Genomic DNA, 20,526 nt, shown 5'->3' with positions numbered 1-20,526 from the left:
TGCAACTGTGGGCAAGCTGCATAGCCCCAAGGAGCCCAGTTGCCCCCCAGCTGGCAGTTGTGGACAAGGAAGGGGCTGGCTTGTGCAGCTGTGGCAAGCCGAGCAAGCCCTAGCCAGCTGGGGAGGACTAGCCTCAGAGGGAGGCAATGATAAACCCCCTCTGAAAACCGCTTACCATGAAAACCCTATTCATAGGGTAGCCATGTCGGGATCAACTTGAAGGCAGTCCATTTCCATAAAAGGACAAGGAAACTGGTTGCTGAAGCTATAGAAAGTAGGAGATAAGTAGATGTACAGTAGGGCCCTGCTTTTCAGTAGCCCACTTTTCGGCATTCTGCTAATATGGTGGCTTTCAATTAGAGTAAGGCCCCACTCATACGGCGCTGCTTCTGCTTTTACAATGTTTTTCAGGCATCGGGTGCCATTTTATTGACGGAGTTCTGCTTTTTGGCGGATTTCGCTTTTAGGCGGAGGTCTGGAACGTAACCCGCCGTATGAGTGGGGCCCTACTGTATTGACTAGCAGAACTGTAGCTGCTTTTGAGCTCATTCCTTTAGCTTCTCTGCTGGTGCAAGTCCTGTTCAGTTCATTGATTTCCTTGTGACGAGGTATCCAAGGAAAAGGCATAATCTCTTCATTTTAAGCTGTTTAGCACCTGTCTCAATACACTATGGAAGCGGAAGGAAACTTCCCTTGGGGACCAGAAAATATTGTTGCCTGGTTTCTGCTGCTATTGAATTCCCTAATGGTGATTTGCTGGCTAAGTTATACATGAGGTTTTCGTGCACGAATCCTATCAACAGAAATTTAAATGCCTGACTCTGATTAGGTATCTGGTCTCTGCTGATGCTGGAATTCAAACGTGTACTCCTTGGAAATTATACTCTGTCTCAAAGGCTATTTGCCATTCCTAGGTGATTTTTCAGTTTCTGGTACCTGTCTCGTTTTTTTTTAGGAGGGGGCCGAACGATGGAGGATTCAGCCATTTTTCAAGCCTCCATGAATGCTTTGTTTAGGAGGGGAGTTACCTTCAGTAGAAGAGAGGAGGAGTGCAAAACTGGAGCTGGAGGTACCTTCAGTTGGTTGTTTTTTGCCTCCTCTATGCTACAGGAACACAGTCAGAACCATTCTTTCTTTCTTGAGGTGTAAATTAGCTGTACATTTCTGTGACAGCTTTAGAGTACAATCTGCTGACTCCATGTTGTGAGGTCATTTTTGGTTTGAGGTTTTGATTTGTTTTGTTTCTTATGTCAGAAGGATTTCTCCATTAGTCTGATCTAAAGGTATTCCCTTGCGCTGAACCCATTCAGTCTTCTTTAACATTGTGATTTCATGCAAAATGGGTGCGGAATCCAAAGTGAGGAGTTCTGGTAGGAATGGGGTGGACCAGTATAATCGTAATTTTTCACCACATGTAAATGCATCAAAACATATTTCTCTGTCTAATAGAAACCTACACTTACAATCCACTATCTGTACCAACTGAACACTGCATAGATTGAAATCACAATAAGCATGTCTGTTGGTAAAATTCCATGAATGGATATTGCTGCTTGTTAATATTTCAGAGTGAACCTCTTGTTCCAAACTTGAGAGCTAAGTATGTGGATCCTTTAAATTCCCATTAATTATTCCATATACAGATGAAGGTGTTTGCTGATGAACTCATTGTTTCATTATTTAGAAATAGCTAACTTTTTATCTCATCTGATTGAACTGATTAAAGTGAGAAAAGACTAGAAAAAAGTAATTCTCTCTACAGCATAAAATAAATTGCCAACCAAAGCAACGTTTTATGATAATAACAACATAATAATGTTATATACTTAGTTGTGTTTTAAGTTACTATTTTTAAAAGTAAAATTGTTCTGCATTTTTTTAAAAAATGAATATCTTTCATTCTCTTGATAGGGTGAATCACCACTTGATTTAGCAAAACAAAGAAAAAATGTTTGGATGATAAACCATCTACAGGAGGCGAGGCAGGCAAAGGGATATGACAATCCATCTTTTCTCAGGAAGCTGAGGGCTGATAAGGTGAGAAGAGTCTTTAAATGATGAATTATGTAATGTGTTTTCTTTTTTTTATAAATTCAACCTACTTAGATGACCCCTACCCACAGTTTGTACCAGGAGAGATTGGAAGCAGGCTTGAACTCATGTGTCTGTACCCCCAAGTTTGCCATTCTCTTTTCACAGCAGGGAGAAGTCACTGACTAGTCCTTGCATATATCTGAACATGGGATCCTCCCTGATTTTGCTGGATTATCTCCTTTATGCATATTAAACTTGCTATGAAGTATCTGGGTGTTAAAATTAAGTACTTACTTTTTAAATAGTTCATAAATATCCAGGTTAGCTAATCAGTGTTTGTATTTATATGCAGGAATTTCGTCAGAAGGTGATGCTGGGAACACCGTTCCTAGTTATTTGGCTGGTTGGATTTATAGCAGACCTTGACATTGATTCTTGGCTTATTAAAGGACTAATGTATGGTGGTGTTTGGGCTATGGTTCAGTTTCTTTCCAAGTAAGTATGTAATTAAGGAATATGTCAAAGATCATTTATTTGCTTATTACATAAAATATTGTCAGGTGTATTATACAGCCACCAGAGTGGCTGTGTATTATAGTCAGCATGGATTTTTCGCATTCCACAATGTTAAATTGAAAATACCCCCATGCCATTCTGATGCTTCCCATAAGCTCATTTCAAGACAAAAGTTTACAAAACTTATACTCCTGAACTCAGAAACGCTTGCTTAACAACCCACTACATTTTCATGGTGATACACAAAACAGTCAGAGAGAATTAAGAGTTCAAACTATAAAAAGAGAGAGAAAGGAAAACCAGACCCCTTTTGGATTTTTTTCTGTCAGAGTTCTCATAATCTGTTGAAATTAATTAAAAATCAGCCATGTTCACAGAGTACCTGTAATCCTATTACTGACCTTGCCCCATACTCTGACCTTCATCTTCTGCAGTTTAAAGGTTTAAAAAATGCCTGGCTGATTTTTAATTAATCTAAGAAATTTGGCATTGAACTCAATGATAAGGCCAGGATTGCTCAGTAAGAACCAACTGTCAGTGTTCTAAAAGCCAGACTCACAGCTGCAGGGCTTCCCTAATCGGGGCCACACCCACACCAGACCTTTATTTCACTTTAGACAGTTGTGGCTTCCCCCAGAGAATCCTGGGAAGTTTGTGAAGGGTGCTGAGAGGAGACTCCTATTCCACTGAGAGAGCTCCAGTGGCCAGAGTGTTTTAACAGTCAGCTGCTCTGACTGAAGTTCTGTGAGGGGAACAGGGCATTTCCTAGCAACTCTCAGCATCCTTCACTAACTACATTTTTCAGGATTCTTTGGGAGAAGCCATGACTGCCTAAAGTGAAATAACAGTCTGGTGTGGATGTGGCCATGCACAGCTTTGGTTTGAATTTCGGTGGGAGGCAACATGTGTGCTGTAGAATAAAAAGGTGCAGGAAACCCTGAGAAAGAATGATACTGTTCACAATGTTTTCCGTTGGAAAGGAAAGGGGCTTCCCCTCTGCCCAGTGCCCATACATCCAATCTCCTCCATTCCCCTTCCTGCCCTCCTCCTCCCCTCTCTGCCCCTCCCCCAAGTCAATTTCACCTATCCTAAGCATGATCACACAGGAGTAAATCCCACTGAACTCAAAAGGCATACAAATGATCAAACCTGCCCTCTCCTATCCCCTCCCTCTTGCCCCTTCCCCTCCCTCTCCCCATCCTCTTCCAATCCCCTCCTTCCCCCTCCCCCTCCTTCCCTTCCCCTCTGAATCTCCCCCTTCACCCCCCCAGTCAGTTTTACCTATCCTAAGACTATGACCTGGGAGACAAGGGTTCAAATCCCTGCACAGCCATGAAGCTCACTGGGTGACCTTGGGCCAGTCACTGCCTCTCAGCCTCAGAGGAAGGCAATGGTAAACCACCTCTGAATACTGCTTACCATGAAAAACCTATTCATAGGGTCACCATAAGTCAGAATCGACTTGAAGGCAGTCCATTTCATTTTCAAGCATGATTGCACAGGAATAAATCCCACTGAACTCAACAAGCATGCAAATGATCAAACCTGCCCTCCCCTCCTCCCTCTCATCACCTCCCTTTTGTCCCTATCATCCCCCTTCCAGTCCCCTCCTTCCCCCTCCCCTTCCAATCCCCTTTTTCTGCTCCCCTCTCCCCCCTTCCTCCTTCTCTCTACTCTTCCCTCCCCCTCCTCTTCCCCCATGGTCAGGTTTACCTATCCTAATCATGATTGCATGGGAGTGAATCCCACTGAACTCAGTAAGCATGCAAATGATCATACCTGCCTTTCCCATCCCCCTCTCTCCTTTCCTTCTCCTCTGCCCGCCTCGTCCCTTCTTCCTCTCCTCCCCTCTTCCTTCTCCCCTGCCTCCAGACCTCCCTCTACATGGTCAGGTTTACCTATCCCGTATGATTGCACAGGAGTAAATCCTACTGAACTCAATAAACATGCAAGTGATCAAACCTGCCCTCCTCCTCCCCTCCTGCCTGCTCCCCTCCCCCTTCTCCCCATCCCCTGGGATAAGTTTCACCTATCCTAAGCATGGTTGCAGGGGAGTAAATCCCACTGAACTCAATAAGAATGCAAATGGTCAATCCATTCTCAGCAAACTTGCACAGGATCCCATTTCTTACCTCCCGGATTAAAAAGCAGAGAAATTCACTAATAGGCAAGTCTTTCATTAAATTATTCAGGGTAGATAGATAGAAAAATCTGCTTTGATGCCCTTATTAGTGTTACCTGCCTTCTCACTAGTTAATAGGAGACCTACTTCGCTAGAGTGAAGTGGCATTCATATTGTAGCTCTAAGCAAAAATAACTTAATATTATCAGATCAGTCATATTATGAATTATTTTCTGGTTGTACTGTGTGAAAATGAATGGGTCTTTTTGTCCAAAAGTAATGTTTCTGCTTTTACAAACCAAATATTGAAATCGTTCTATAAGATGATTACCATTTTTTTTATAGAAAAAAAATTTTTTAAGAGGATCTTAGTATGCTATGAGTGGACAAAAAGTACATGCATGCTTAACTGCCTATAATTTTAATGGCAAAGAAAACACATTCATAATAAGAATTATATTACCCAAGGAAAGGCTGCAAGGAAAGGTATCTTACATTTATTTCTTGCCAGTGTAATACAGCACATGTCAGATAAAGATTTCAAACACTGGAATCTCTAGTGTAAATGTAAGAGATTATATTACTACAACTCACATTCTGGGTTTGGCTTTTATTTCAAACGTGGTTAAAATAACTATCATTTTGAGTTTTGCTGAACGTGTAGTTTAGCCGTATTTGTAACTGCTGTCAAAATGTGGTTTTAGAATAAACTTCATTTCATGTTTATAAAATTCTGTAGTATCATTAACATATAGAAATGTTGTCCTATAATGGATCATCTTCAGCATTAAAGCAGAAGTTCTTGAGCTTGTGAGATGCATTCATGTTGGCCATGGAAAGGTTACAGAGCAGTCAGGAATATGTATACTTGGCCCAACACTTGATTGTTGGTTGGTTGGTTTTTGTTTTGACAGTGAGATTAAGAACATTTTGACTAGGGCTGGATTTATTGAACAGGCTAAGAAGGCCCTAGTCAAGGGCCTGTGGTTTTCGTAATAGGGTACTGGTGCAATCTTAAATTTCCCTAAAAATATAAAAGGGCCGTTCTCAGTGGCCAGGCTCAGGACCCAAGATGTTCATGATACAATGGTGGTTTAAATAATGATGCTGGTGCCAAAGTGGAAAAAGTGTTATAAGTGATCCATCAAGTTCCCCAGCAATTTTCTAGTGGTCCACAGGGAAAGAAGATTGAGAACCACTGCATTAAAGCACTGGGAAGTTTGCATGGCCTGCCTGAAACAACGTGGCCTGATTTGTTACTAGACTAGCAGCGTTGTTTTATTTTCCTGTTGGAACTTCTGTAGTGTTGGTGCCTGTTGTTTGAAAACTTACTTATACAACCATTTTTTAAGAGGCAGGACTTAGTATGGCCATGTCAAAGCACTATGCCTTGTGTAGCAAGCATTGAAAATTGATTTTGGTGTCCTGTTACTTTGCCTGTGGGATCAGTTTCACAAGACCACTTTACCATGTGAAAATTGCGCGACAACCATTTTTCACCACCACATGCACCTTACTGGATTCTCCCTTGGAAATTGTAGTTCCCATCATCAGCCATGGGGGAGAGCAATTTTAGAATTCAACCCCAACTCTCTTGCCAAAACATACACCCAGGAAAACTAAAGGGTTTTAGACCTAATTGGGGCACAGCAACAGCATAATATGTATGCAAGTAAAAATCAAGGGAATTGACTGAAAAATAGAAATTGCATACCAAACAATAGTTGTCTGTTCAGGTGGTCACATACTTTATATCAGTCAGTGAGAGCTTCTCTGAGAGTAGAGGTTAATGTTAAACAACCTTTGTGCACTTGCTTCCAAAACAATCCTGGTGAGCCTGAACTCTGTAGAACAATTGAAGGACATCCATATTTGAATATGTAATAACCTATTATGTGCTATTATTTCTCTGTTTCACAGATCATTCTTTGATCACTCCATGCATAGTGCACTACCCCTTGGAATCTACCTAGCAACAAAATTCTGGATGTATGTGACATGGTTCTTCTGGTTTTGGAATGATATCCTTTATATTGTACTCAGCATTTTGCCATTTGAAATTACTCATTTTAGTGGGTTATATAACTTAATGCTGACATTGAATAATTAGAAGCTAGGATTGAAGAGATGGAACAACTTTAGGAAGAGGAGTGTGAAAAGGTTATGGTTCAGAGACCAAAGAAAACAGTTGAAGGATTGTGATGGAGCTGAAGCAGGAGACGAGAGCAGGAGAGAGAATGAGGCATGACAATAAGTAAAAAGGGAATGGGCAGGATAGAACAAGTAAAAAAAGAGTGTGCAATAAAGACTGAAGGGGACAAACTTAATTATATAAGGCAGAAATGGGGAATCTTTGGACTCAGATTGTGTGTGTGGGGGGCGAAGCACATAGGAACGTGAAACACAAAGGAGCCACACTCCAGCGCTACTGGTAATCAACTGCTTATTAGGCTCAATGTGTTTCTGAGAACTCTCTTTTGTAACGCGCTGTTTAAACCATTTTCTTAACTCGTACAAAACCTGGATCAAAAAGGTCCACACATTTAAAAAACTTACAGTGTACACAAAGATAATCTCAGGGTGATACTCGCATTCTCCAGTGGGCACTAAGGCACCCCCAAATGGGTTATGTGTTCCTTCTGCTGCTTGAGGCAGGAATTGACCTTGTGTTCTGAATGGAAGTATCACCCTGAGATTAGAGTTATATGTGGGTATGCTATAAGAAAAAAATATTAATATGTGGTCATTTTTGACCTAGATTTTGTCTGAGTTAAGAAATTGAATGGTTTATGCAGCTCCTGATGAAGGAGAGTTCTTCAATATGCATCAAGCCTAAGAAACAGTTGATTACCAGTAGCACTGGAACATGTCTCCTTTTTGTTTCACACCCATTACTTCAAATTACTCCAAGCATGTCACAGAAGGTTTAATTGTTTTATGGCAAAATAAGATTTGTCCAGGATTTTTGTGAACAAGTATTTAAACCTTATTGTTATGTGCCTTCAAGTCGATTACGACTTATGGTGACCCTATGAATCAGTGACCTCCAATAGCATCTGTCTTGAACCACCCTGTTCAGATCTTGTAAGTTCAGGTCTGTGGCTTCCTTTATGGAATCAATCCATCTCTTGTTTGGCCTTCCTCTTTTTCTACTCCCTTCTGTTTTCCCCAGCATTATTGTCTTTTCTAGTGAATCATGTCTTCTCATGATGTGTCCAAAGTATGATAGCCTCAGTTTTATCGTTTTAGCTTCTAGTGACAGTTCTGGTTTAATTTAATTTAATTTAAACCTAGCAAGATTTAATCCTTGCCCCTGGCTCCCTTGTATCTCAGTCTCTGCCCGTTTATACACCATTCCTTTCCTTGGGCCCTGCTTTTAATCCCTCATTTTCTTTCTTTCTTTATTATGTCTTTATAATTATTAGTTATTTATTTAGATTTTTTTATATACCACCTTTTCTCCAAGGAGCTCAAAGCAGTGCACATGGTTCTTGCCTCTCCTTTTTATCCTCCTAACAATCCCATGAGGTAGGTTAGGCTGGGAGACAGTGACTCAAGGTCACCCAGTGAACTTGATGGCTGAGAGGGAATTCGAGCCCTGGTCTCCCAGGTCATAGTCAAACATACTAACCACTACACCACACTGACTTTGGCCCGGCATAAGGGTTTCCTTCTTAATCACATCCTCTCTTGTTTTCTCAGCAGCTGCATTGATTGTCACTCTTTCCCCTTCAGAAGTTAATATTGATGAACATTTCATGATATTATAGCGATTACAAATACTACATTTGCTGTATGGAAGCTGCCCAAAACAGTCTCCTCTAAATCCTACATGTCATTTTAATATTGCAAGCCTCAATTATTAGTTCTTCTAGCAATTAAAATTCTTCTGTCAGTCAGCATGTCTACAACTCGATGAAAAAAATGATATGCTCTGTTTTATAGAATGAAGCAGAAACATTGTGGTCAGGGTAAAAACTTATTCTCATACTTCTTACAGTTCTTGGAAACTATTTTCAGCAGAGAACAGTGTCTTCTTTATTCTCTGTAGGAAGAATAATGCAATATCCAATGAAATGTCTCTCTGTGGCTGCTTCTGGAATATGTTTTGATCAGAAATAAAAGGGCTTCCAGATAGGTTAATTTAAATATCTAGAAATGACCTTTCAATTGTCAGCAGAATTATGATGAAAAGTAATAATTTGGATTTACTCACTGCATTCCATTTGTGACTTCTCATATCTTTTTAGTTACTACTGTGCTAACTGGGGTTGCCTTCCAACTAGCTCTTGAGACAGGGTTTGCAGTTGGTTTGTAAACCTGGCATAAGAGGGAATCTAGTTACCTTTAATAATAGTTTACAGTAGAGCCAGTGCCAGAGATAAGGCAACCTATAAAAGAGAGAACTTTGTGCTGGGGGTATTGTGTGATGCCCTCAATATGCTCCTTACATACCATGGTTTGGGATAGGGGATATTATACCCATATAGGCCTCCAAGACAGTAAAATATCATAATTGGTAACTTCTTCAAATCAAACAACTGAGATGACAAAGATTATAAATACTTCCCTACAGAGCATAATAGGATAGCAATCTGCTCGATGAAGATAATTTCTTAAAACAAATGACTTGAATCTGTGTGTCATCAGAATAGAAATATGAACAGTTTTAAGATAATATACAATTCTAAATTAAGAAAACTATACAGTCAGTTTCCACTTTAATACTCATTAAAATAAGTAAGAGTACATAGTCTGGATTCAAGAAGAATGTCTGCTTACATAGGAAAGACCAGTGCATACAGTTGGACTCAGCTTTCTTTCTGCTGCCATTTGCACTGCTTTTGAGTTTTTCCACCTGCTTTCAGTTTGGCAGCAGGAATGACAGTGAAAGTAAAGCTCCAGTTCGGCACACAGTACTCCTCAGTACTCATATTCTTTCTTTGGCTTCAGGCCCACATTTTGTGATATATCCCTTAATTTTATGTATATCTTAGAATTCTGGTTGATAAAGAGCATATGAAATGAGAGGTGTCTATGCAATATCTTTCCTTGTAGCTAACTAGAACCTAAATTCTGTTGGTTGGAAATGATTCTGAACTAATTCCTTACCTGCCAGAGTAGGTGTTTTTCAAGATTTCTGCAATTTATATAGTAAAATGTTCATAACTTGTTTCACTCATATAATTTCAGAGGTTCAACCTTAGAACCATATCCATTGAAGTAGTTCTGTTAATGCAAGGACTTCTGGCTGCGCAACAGAACTTCCCCTTCCTCTCTTCCCCCTGCATGCTCCCTCAATCTGTTCTAGGTGTCCGCCCCAACCAAGGGGTGGGTAAGTTCAGCTGTGAAATCCTTGTGCTAACAGAACTACTTCTTTGACTACTGCACAGAATCTGGTGGCGAGAGCAGCAGAGCATCCTTTGGAAAGATGCTGTAGTTGCCACGCTCCGTGAGTGGGCCTCCAAGCTTATGTGTATGTCTGCCTGCCAGCCCATCGTGTCCCCACTTGGCTATCTTGTGGCTTCCAGTTCTGCCCTTGATGCTTCCTTCATTGAAACCCTGGCCAAAGGGATTGACACTGGCTTCAAAACAAGGTGGCAGAGAGAATGTGGCTTTGTTTTGTGCCTTTTTTGTACTTTTGCTTCTCTGTCCAATGGTAGAGGTATGGGAGGAAGGGAAGTTCTGTGAGAGAAAGAGACAGTGTGTAAGCTAGCAGTGATCTTGCCAACTGCCAGCATGCAGTCCCCAAGACATCACCCAAGGGAACATGCCCTTTCGGAGGAAAAGGTTCTCTACCTCTAGTTTAAAGGAATGGGCACTTGAATATGCATCTAAATGTACATTCCCATCTATGTCAGATGTGTGTTTGGATTTGCATCCAAATGAATATTCCATTGAAAGCAATATGATGTGATTAACAATATTCACATTCAGATGCCCATTTGGATACACATCCAGTTTAGACATGTGGCTTCTGATCCAGCAAAGCCAGTTTCCATGTGCTGCTCTCCTTGGAACAGGCAGGAAAGCATTGTTGTGGGTGGACAGGAAGAGTAAAGGACTAAAATAATAGCCTCCCTCTCCTTTGTCCTTCTCCTGGTGTTCAGTGCTGACAGGAGCAAAATCCTCACGCCATCACTGGTGCCGCTAGAGCGGGGCTAAGGACTCCTAATCTGAGATCCCTATCCAGAGGGCCCAAAATTGGGGAGCATAGCTAATACCGTGGAAGACAGACAAAATTCAAAGGGACCTTGATAGGCTGGAGCATTGGGCTGAAAACAACAGAATGAAATTCAACAGGGATAAATGCAAAGTTCTAGACTTAGGAAAAAGAAACCAAATGCAGTGTTATAAGATGGGGGATACTTGGCTCAGCCATACGATGTGAGAAGAATCTTGGAATTGTGGTTGATCACAAGCTGAATATGAGCCAACAGTGCGATGCAGCTGCAAAAAAGGCAAATGCTATGTTAGGCTGCATTAACAGAAGTATATTTTCCATATCACGTGAAGTACTAGTTCCCCTCTATTCAGCACTGGTTAGGCCTCATCTTGAGTACTGCATCTAGTTCTGGTCTCTGCACTTCAAGAAGGATGCAGACAAACTGGAACAGGTTCAGAAGAGGGCAACAAGGATGATCAGGGGACTGGAAACAAAGCCCTGTGAGGAGAGACTGAAAGAACTGAACACGTTTAGCCTGCAGAAGAGAAGACTGAGGGAAGATACGATAGCACTCTTCAAGTACATCAAAGGTTGTCACACAGAGGAATGCCGGGATCTCTTCTCGATCGTCCCAGAGTGTAGAACACGGAATAATGGGGTCAAGTTGCAGGGAGCCAGATTTGGACAACATCAGGAAAAACTTCCTGTTAGAGCCATACGAAAATGGAACCAATTACCTAGAGAGGTAGTGGGCTCTCCGACACTGGAGGCATTCAAGAGGCAGCTGGACAGCCATCTGTCGGGAATGCTTTGATTTGGCTTCCTGCATTGAGCAGGGGGTTGGACTTGATGGCCTTACAGGCCTTTTCCAACTCTACTATTCTATGATTCTATTCCTCTTACGTTTCTGTGCTTCCTGATGCATCTGCCTTTTCTCTGTGCAGAAGTCACTATTTGTTGTCCACAGTGTGTGCTGATCCTGGGTTTGAGAACAGAAAGGAGGGAAAGCTGGAGTAGGAGCTTACTTCAAATGTCATCAAACAGGTAAAAACTCACCCAGAAGAGATTCAGCATTCTTCCAGTCTCAGAACAGGGAAAACAGAGGTCTGCATCATACCTCCTTAGCCTTTTCACTTGCTTGCCACTCTTTTCCTCTCAGTACAAGCATTTATTTATTTATTTATTTATTAAATTTATATACCGCCCGACTAGCAATAGCTCTCTGGGCGGTGAACATTTGTCTTAGTTGTGCCTTTTCTCTTTCTAGAAATATAGCTGCTCTCTCACATTAACTAATGAAGGAAGGCAGAGGTCTACTCTGAGTGTATTGCTCACATTATTTGCATAGAACACTATGAGCAGGGAAATGGGAACATCTCAGGGGTGGGAGGATCTTCAAATCTCTTCCTTTGGCTTGGACCTATCTATCACTTCTTAGCCATGGGAACATGCTGTCTAATTTTGAAAGCAGTTCACTTTACCAAAGGTCTAACGCCAGATAGACCATTAGGGTTATTCACCTTTTCCTTAGCAGAACATACACAGTTGTCTTTGCTGGTTTCTTTCTAGTGATCTAGACAAGCAATTTAGTACTTCAGATGAATGGTGGTACTTCTTCAAACATGTATCATATTATTTTGGGAGCTTTAAATGGATGAGACTTAGACTCAGAACCCCTCATACTTAAAGTATGATTTTATGTGAATGTACAGTGTGCTGGTGCATGCTGCTGAAATGCAGGTGCTTCCTGCCTCCACTGCACCTCCTGCTGCTGAGAAACAAGCCATGGTCTGACTTAGTATTACATCTGAACCTGGGCTTGAGGCTTGTTTCTCTCCAAATAAGCCATAAATGGTAAGCCAAGAACAAACCTCGGTTATAGCTTGTGACTTTTTTTGAGAGAAGCACATCATAAGCCTGGGTTCAAATATAATGCTAAGCTGGACCATGGCTTGTTTCTCAGCAGCATGATGGCAGCAGTGAGGAGGGAGCAAAGCTCCTCTGTTTCAGCAGCATGCACCAGAATGCAGGGTGTTCACATTAAACCATAGTATGGTTTAATGTGATGTGCAAACCAGACCTGTAAGTTTTTAAAAAGCTTGTCAGTCATAGATTCAGTATTTTCTTGATGATCTGCATCAACACAGTAGTTTTAAAGCTTTCTACCTCCAGGGAACCCTTTTTGCACATTGATTTGAGTACTATGGAATCTTTCACATCTGCAATAAAATGTTTTCCCACATGGCATATTTGTTCTTATAAAGCTGATAGATTACAATTGAAGTTTTGTGATTTTAGCTAAGCAGCTTTTAAATGTGTGTATGTTTAGAGCTTGTCATTCTCTCAGTAGTGGCGTGTATAAATTTTGAGGTACTGAAGCAAAAACTCCCAAACCTGCTACTGGAACTATTTGTAATATCATTATAGAAAATAATTAAATCTGTTAGAGCATAACTAGCTTTAGAGAGCCAGTCTGACATAGTGGTTAGAGTGCTGGACTAGGACTGGAGATCAGAGTTCACATCCCCATTTAGCCATGAAGCTCACTGGATGACTGTGGGCCAATCGCAGTCTCTCAGCCTAACCTACCTCACAGGATTGTTGTAAGGATAAAATGGGAGGGGGAGAACCTTTGGGGGAAAGGTGGAATATAAATATAATAAATAAATAGCTTGTGCTATGGGCAAATTAGTATGAAGAAAATAGAGATAGTAATTCACTCACAAAGTTGTGAATCAGCAGGAGTTCAAATATTGGAAGTATCCACATGGGTGCATTTTATTCCCATACTTTCAGCTCCAGATAAAGCATATTTTCAATTGTTCAGTAATTTATTTACAGAAGAGAGGGGAGGAAGAATCAGTTTAACATGAATGTAATTTCTTCCACAAGATGACATTATGGTATTCATCATTCCCTGTACAATCCCTTTATGGTGAAAAGTTTTCTTTGTGATTTAACTGGAATTTCAAGCAATTAGAGTAAAAAAAGAAATTAATGATTGAAGATTCAGTTGCTTTATGTTAGAAATTGATTTAAAGAGATACTAAGGCTGCAGTCCTAAACACATTTACTCACTGAATACAGCAAGACTTCTAAGAGAAGATGCAAAGCATTACACTAAATTTTGAAGCTATCAAACAATTTAGAAAAAGATGATACACCTGAACAGTATATAATTACAAAAAAATGAATATCCTGAAATGCATCCATTATAATCCCCATGAACTATATTAACATCAACAAAAAAGGTGTACTGCAAAATCCTTCTCTGCTTACTTTCAGAGAATTATTTAACTAAAACTGGAAAAGAATGCTCATTTGAACTTATTTAAATTCCTTAATGTTAAATACATCTAAATTTTCTGTTCATCCACCTTCCATTTCTTGCCAATAGTATTGCACTTTTCTACAATTTTGGAAAATCATGGAAATCAGACCCAGGAATAATTAAAGCCACAGAAGAACAAAAGAAAAAGGTAAACAAAACAGCCCATGCTTGTTAATGAATGATTTTGATGTTTAGATTTTCTATGTACATCCTGAAAACATTGTCTAATCAAAGCAGTTCCAGGAAAATCTGCCCCCCTTCCCTGCCTTCATGGGACACTGGGGCTGTAGAGAAGAGGAAGAGTTGATGAAAATGGTTTTCCTTCCCATTTGGCTGAGCTTTTCCATTTAAGAACATCAGAGGTAATTGGTTGTAGTCTAGGCAGAACAAATGGTTTTCTTGCTAGGAATCTACTTAGATCATCCAGATATTTCTGGCACTACTTAAAAACGTGAGAAGGTACAGAATTTTTTTAAATAAAAAAACCCTCAAAACCTGCATCTTATCTCCCAGGAAATAGTTGGAAAAGGGTTAAGCTCAGACAGATAACAGCATATTACATAATTGTTTCTGGACCAGTTGAAACTGAAGGTCAAGATGGCATCCTTGAACAATCTCAGAGGGAGTGGGGGACATTTGTTACACATAAGAAACCAGTGTGTCCAGGAGAAGGCTAGGCTCTAAACCCTCCTTCCTGATACAGTTTTCTACATGTTAGAAGATTTTAAAGTGGAGGGATAGTTCCCCTTCTAGTGTGAATTAATACTACCTAGGGACAGTTTTCCCATGTTATGCACTGTTTGATAAGACCAGTTTAAGACGTAGCCTAGCTATACTTTTTGTAATGCAGAAATAGCATAAGATTATGTTAATGGCTTCAATTCAAATACAAGAGAAAATATTCCCTTGCTTTGGAGTTGAAATATGGCCCCTTTCCTTACTCCAAGGCAGCAGCAACAGTCCCACAGACTGCTGTCTAATGCTACAGAAAACTGGCATACTGCACCAGGTGCTTTTAAAGCTTAGAAAGGGCATGGCTGTTACTGGAGCAGCCCAACAGCCCTAATACTGGTGCAGTCTTGGAGCCAGCCAGGAGTTATCAAGGTTAGTGTTGGGCAGAGTCCCACTGTTATTTTAGAGACAAGTGGGGCAGAACCAGTTAGGAGCAGTAATGCAGGGGCTTTCTAGCTTTAATGTGTCTTTGACTTGAATAAAATTGCATAATGTGATCTGCTTGCCAAAGCTTGGGATGTTCTGTGTGTTAACACATAGTGTATGTGACAGAAAGGGAGATTTCCAATGGGGTAATCGACTTGAAGGCACATAACAACAACAACAACAACTGTGTTGTAGTAAAAACAACAAAGCCTTCTGGCATCTTAAAGACTAACAGATTTCCTTAGTTATAAGCTTTCATGGGCTTGAGTTGACTTAAGATGTGTTATATGAAGACAGTTCTTAAATTATTAAATACTCTTGTTTTTGTTTTTCTGCAGACAATAGTAGAACTTGCGGAGACAGGAAGTCTGGACCTCAGTATATTCTGCAGTACCTGTTTGGTAGTATGCTTTTTTGCTTACATGTAATTAAACTATATATTTTAAAGTCGTGTCTGTTTTCAAAATGAGTGCATACTATGAGTGTATACTTTGACCTTGCAAGAGCAGATATCCATACAGGGTATAGGTGAATCTCTGCTAAGAACACCAAGCCAGTATTTGTGCATATGAATACTAAACTTTCCAGGGGTAGAAAAAGCAGTGGCTACCTGTTGTGATGAATCCAGAAGAAAGGATATCAGGATTGCTCACTGGAGTCCCCATCCCACTGCAGTTAGAACTCTTTATTCAAGTAGGCTATATTGGAAACAAGTTCAACTGAATTTGAGTAGAACTTTGAATTAAAATATCTGCAAGCTTTTATAATCAAAATATAATAGGTTTTATCCGATTAAGCTCTGCTCGAAGTAGACCCATTGATAGTGGGCCTAAGTAGTCATGGCCATTAAGTTAAATAACTACTGTAAGTAGAGCCAGTATTGGATACAACCCAATGGTTCTATTAAGTCAGTATAGACATTCTGGCTGCTCAAGATAGGTAAATATATGTAAGGTAGTCTAGATGTGCTACAGTATGTGTTGCAACTCCCAGATCCAACAGGCACAGTACAAGAGTTCCTTGTAATTCTTTAGATTCTTCTTGTTCCTAGGTATCTTAATGGCAACCCTAGATTAGAGTCCTAAGGCATCTTGATCCAGAGCACAAGTGAAAAGGAAATTGGGCTGCCCCTTAGATCACGAAGCTTAACGAGAAGTTGCAGATGCAAAAAGAAAACGACCTTGGGACATGTAGATGAGCAATATTTTTGGACTTTTGTTTTATGGATTTAAGTCTGTTTTATCAAGAATTTTATTATGTATACCCCTTACAGAGTTTTGTGATTGAGAAAGACTCTACACTGCCAATTCCTCCTCCATGTTGTAGCACCTGGGTTGAAACTTCTTTTTTGTTCTATTTTTGTTCCATCTTTTTCTGTGAAACTGGATTTATGTATCTCAGTACTTATACATGCATTTCTATAATGAAGATTGTTTTCATTTTTCTTTGCCTGACCCTCTGGGATGTTCCCTGTGAGAATATGAACATCAGGGGTGCTGGTGGCTGCACCAGACACCCTATAGGGTGAGAGCCTGTTGGTGGGGATGGGCTTAAACTCCCTAGGTGAGAGGTGGGAAGAGGGAGTTCATATTGTCCCAGGTGAGAGAAGGGGTGAAATTAATGCTTTTTCATTCTTTTCTGTGGCTGTTGGTTTTATTCAATTGGCTTGTTTTCCTGGATTACGGGTTAGTTGAATATTTGAATGTTTTAGTGAAGAGAGAATTGGGTGGTTGGTTGTAAGGAGAGTGAGTGTTGAATGATTGTGTATAGGAGAGGGGAGGTGTATGTTTAGATTAGTTTTGTGTAGTGTGAATGTGATTTTATTATGATGTGTGTTTCTTATTGTAATGCAATTTTTATCATATGTACTTTAATTATGTTACATTTTGTTGTATTTTGATGGTTTTTATATTATTTGCTTTTGTGGTTCTTCATTGTTTTACTTGCATACATTGTTCAAAGATATTTAATGCTTAATTATGTTATTTGTAATGTGGAATTAATAGCAATAGAAATGGTAGCATTGGTTGGTTTTTGAACATACTGTATTATACGTTTGTATTGTATTTCCTACATTGATTCTTTTTGTTGGGGTATGTAAATAACTTAGAGATTTCTGTTTAAATATAAGTGGGGTATAAATCAATCAATCAATCAAATAAATAAATAAATAATGGGAGAGAGAAACAGGGACTCCTGTTTGAAGTACAGTTGTTTCAGATTGTGACTAGACCAAATGGTTATATGCATAGATCAGTTTCCATGAGGTATCTCTATGTCATTGTAGACTCTAATGCCACTTGCTCTCATCTCTGCCTGTATTGCTGTAGCTACACTACCTCATACAAGGATCATGTATGATATTGCCACCAGACTCTATTGCTCTATTCATTTGTCATTACCAGACCTCACAGTCCACCATTCATTCCACTCCCATCTTGTTGATCTGATGTTACTACATGAGTTCTATAAATTATATATAGCACCTTTCCATTTAGGTACCAAATAAATATTATGTAATAGGAATAATAACATAGGTCTACACCACACAAAGTTTTTGTCTTGGCCATATTTCTTACTATTGAAAAGATGGAATATTCCAAACATTATGAACAGCTGTTTTGTACATTGACATAGTGCTGTAATATACTTATTCAGGCATCAGCTTTGCATGCAGTGACTCATTTCTTCTTTCCTAATTGATAGAGGTTCTGTTTCTAAATGTTTAGTGTAGATGGTCCAAAGTTGTGTGTGTGGAGCAAAACCATGAAAATACTTTTATTAACAATTATAGATGTCATTTGCTGTGTTGTTGTAAGTACATATTTCATATACTGGATATTTTGTAGAACATTTAGTTGTCCAGTATGCGAGGTGCATATACTAAGGATCAACATTAGTTATTTTCATTGGTTACTTAAGTAAAAGTTTTGTCTTGTCTAAAACATCTGCAATGAAGTAAGTGAAGTGTGGTTTCATATAATCTCAAAAATGTACAGCAATTGTGAGGATGTGATGAGAAATTGATATTCCTATCCAAAATCCAGATTAAAGCAGCTCTGGATTTTTTTTTTTTTCAATAATTTTTATTCAGATTTTCATAAAACATACAAGACGAAATCATAAAACATTCAAAGACAAAAAAACAAAATCAAAAATAGTTAAACAAAAAGAAAAAAAGAGAAAAAAAAAAAACAAAAATAAAAAATAAAGAGTAAAATATTGACTTCCCATTTGTCAAAGATCAAATCAGTTATAAGTCTATAATATATAACAATCCTGTCTCTTAAGTCATATTATAAAATCACTTTCCTCCAGTAGTTATCTTACTTAATCATCAAATCTCATAAACATTACTTTATTCTTTCCACAAAAAGTCAAAGAGAGGTTTCAATTCTTTAAGAAATATATCTATCAATTTTTTTTTCCAGATAAGCATATCGATTAATCCATCTCATTACTAATTATGATAATCTTATTGTCATAACCATAGTCAAAATAAACATTTCAATTAATCCATCACATCAGAATCTGTTAGGTTCAGTAATTTCAGTAGCCATTGTTCTATTATCCCTATTAGTTCCATTTTCCATCTTCCATCTTCAGTAGTCTTGTTAAGTCCAGTAATTTCAGTATCCAATCTTCCATTATCAGTATTCCATAATAATCTTGCTGTCAAAGCCATAGTCATATAGTAAGAGTCTGATGGGAATTACCTCTATCCCAAATATTTTCTTGCCATCCATTCTGAATAGGTTGCTGAAATACTGCTGTAAAATCATATCTCTGTTCTTTTTTTCAAAATACACTGGGTCATCTCTTGAAAGTTTTTCCATTGTCACATGGCTGCAGTTAATTCCATAGATTTTCTCTATATTGGGCTCCATCACATCATTCCAGTCCAGAAGATTATCCATGCCATTGATAACTTTATCTCTAGAATCTTCATTAATTTCTTCAGAGATAACATTGAGTTCCAAACAATTGATTTTATTTCTAAAGTCCATAGACTCCAAATCTTGTTCCTGTTCCACGTTTGTTCCAATCTCCGGGATCTCCTCTCTCACAGGGACCCCTGTTCCAGTCTCCAGGGTCTCCTCTCTCACAGGGACCCCTGTTCCAGTCTCCAGGGTCTCCTCTCTCACAAGGACCCCTATGTCTTTAATCTCCTGTGTCTCCAAACAATAGATTTTGTTTCTAAAGTCCATAGACTCCAAATCTTTTTCCTGTTCCACGTTTGTTCCAATCTCCGGGGTCTCCTCTCTCACAGGGACCCCTTCCAGGGTCACCTCTCTCACAGGGACCCCTATATCTTTAATCTCCTGCTTCATTTTACTCAATTCAATTTTCAGCTCCTTACAACCCTGTCGCAGGTTTTGTTTCGTTATCTCAATCTCATCCATTATTTTCTGAAACATAGTTATTTCCAGATTCTCAGCCACTTTCTTAATTGCCATTTTAAAAGAAAAATATAGGAAAACCACTTCTTATTTCAGCAACAATTGGGTTAATACTCCAAACTTAGTGACATCACAGTATAAACAGAGCAGACAGCCTTATCTCTCCATGCTTAAGTAAACAAAATGCAGTTCCCAGGATCGAAACAATTAATGGCGGTCGTCAGGAAACAGATTCGTCAAAATAAAATAGACCAAAAAGAGAGTAGTCTCAGACAATATAATATTCTTCAAAATAAAAATCTGGAATAGAAATCCCTCTTCTGTGTATATCTTTAGAATGCAAATCCAGGACAGCTTTTTGCAACAAAAACAGAGATAAGCTATTAATTAGTGAGTAGCAGAGAGAAGTTATGGCTCCCCAGTGAGATGTCAAAAACCGATCAATCTGGCAAATCTCTTTTAAACAGCAACAATTTAAGTCAAGTAAAAGAAAAATATAGAAAGAAGGGTGCTTGCCTGTTAGTGCGTTCTCTCTTAGAAGATAAGATGAACGTTCGCTTTATCAGATAGAGCTTGTTGTTGAAAATCCGTCCCACCTTCGTCGGCTGGACCTCGTCCCATAAATTAATGAGATCTGGTCGTCCCAACAAAAATAGGCTTTGAGGTTAATCTCTTCGTTTCTCCCTACCCGGGAGAAGTTTAATCAGTCAAAAAAAAAAAAAAATCTGACTGATATATCTGAATAAGCTTCTTTTGAGGCAGGAGCCCGTCTCAAAAGCAGGCACAGGCTAAGTCACCC

General features: G+C 39.3%; 1 protein-coding gene across 6 annotated transcripts in view; it reads left to right on the top strand.

Annotated features, from left to right (window-relative positions):
* The window catches only part of ZDHHC17 (zinc finger DHHC-type palmitoyltransferase 17), a 119,051-nt gene that overhangs the window by 68,623 nt on the left and 29,902 nt on the right, over positions 1 to 20,526 (top strand). Inside the window, exons 8-13 of one of the 6 annotated variants that reach the window (XM_061639696.1) lie at positions 1,912 to 2,037; positions 2,387 to 2,529; positions 6,593 to 6,695; positions 14,195 to 14,317; positions 15,666 to 15,728; positions 16,601 to 17,923. In XM_061639696.1, coding sequence (XP_061495680.1) covers positions 1,912 to 2,037; positions 2,387 to 2,529; positions 6,593 to 6,695; positions 14,195 to 14,317; positions 15,666 to 15,728; positions 16,601 to 16,855 — 813 coding nt within the window. In that variant the 3' untranslated portion in view covers positions 16,856 to 17,923. Of the gene's footprint in view, positions 1 to 1,911; positions 2,038 to 2,386; positions 2,530 to 6,592; positions 6,696 to 14,194; positions 14,318 to 15,665; positions 15,752 to 16,378; positions 17,924 to 20,526 lie in introns of those variants that run through there. The other 5 variants (XM_061639699.1, XM_061639698.1, XM_061639697.1 and 2 more) reach the window with 5 other exon arrangements.

Source organism: Rhineura floridana, chromosome 8, assembly GCF_030035675.1.
Source record: "Rhineura floridana isolate rRhiFlo1 chromosome 8, rRhiFlo1.hap2, whole genome shotgun sequence".
NCBI classification, from domain to species: domain Eukaryota; kingdom Metazoa; phylum Chordata; class Lepidosauria; order Squamata; family Rhineuridae; genus Rhineura; species Rhineura floridana.
This window is presented reverse-complemented; position numbering and strand designations above follow the sequence as displayed.